The sequence below is a fragment of the Perkinsus marinus genome (genome assembly GCF_000006405.1).
Source record: "Perkinsus marinus ATCC 50983 genomic scaffold scf_1104296951480, whole genome shotgun sequence".
In the NCBI taxonomy this organism is placed as follows: Eukaryota; Perkinsozoa; order Perkinsida; family Perkinsidae; genus Perkinsus; species Perkinsus marinus.
Window position 1 is genome coordinate 1 of NW_003209274.1, and position 544 is coordinate 544.

Consider the following 544-nt stretch of genomic DNA (forward strand, 5'->3'; position numbering starts at 1 on the left):
GCTACCAACAATATACCACCGAATAGCATCTTTAATAATGACTAAAATGATAATACATTCTCGAGTGTAATAAGAAGTAATCGATCGTTAACACTCACAGATAACTTCTCATGAGAGGTACGGAAGACTTTCACATCTCGAGTTGTCTTCTGATTCATCCATTCCAAGAAATCCTCAGGGGTATGATCATATTTGGTTATTCTAAATTGGTCACCTGACTTAATCATTACAGCACCAGACCTTTTCTTCTTAGTCAATGCTGACTTGGGACCAAAATGTACCTATTATCATATTACTAGCATCAACACTTCCTCTCCGAGTGTAAAAGTGAATACTAATACTACCAATAAGGGTACTGCCTTGAGCTCATGTACTCGTTGTATTTCACTGTTGGTATAGGCATCGATAACTCCAAAGAAAACAGGATCCTTCTCATCAGTATGAGCACCGACCTGTACATCAGTTCAATAACACAGACATATCCTACTACTACTACTCCATAATATGATAATGATGCTCTGTCGAGAGTCCTCTCAAGGGAAGG

The 544-nt window shown here is 38.4% G+C and overlaps 1 protein-coding gene across 1 annotated transcript; it reads right to left on the reverse strand.

Moving 5' to 3' along the window:
- Positions 1 to 98: 98 nt before the first annotated feature.
- On the reverse strand, positions 99 to 281 carry Pmar_PMAR026097 (hypothetical protein; the record flags this gene model as incomplete). The annotated part of the gene is made up of 1 exon (XM_002777574.1): positions 99 to 281. A coding segment is annotated over one exon (183 nt), but the record flags the coding sequence as incomplete, so codon positions are not given.
- Positions 282 to 544: the final 263 nt, after the last annotated feature.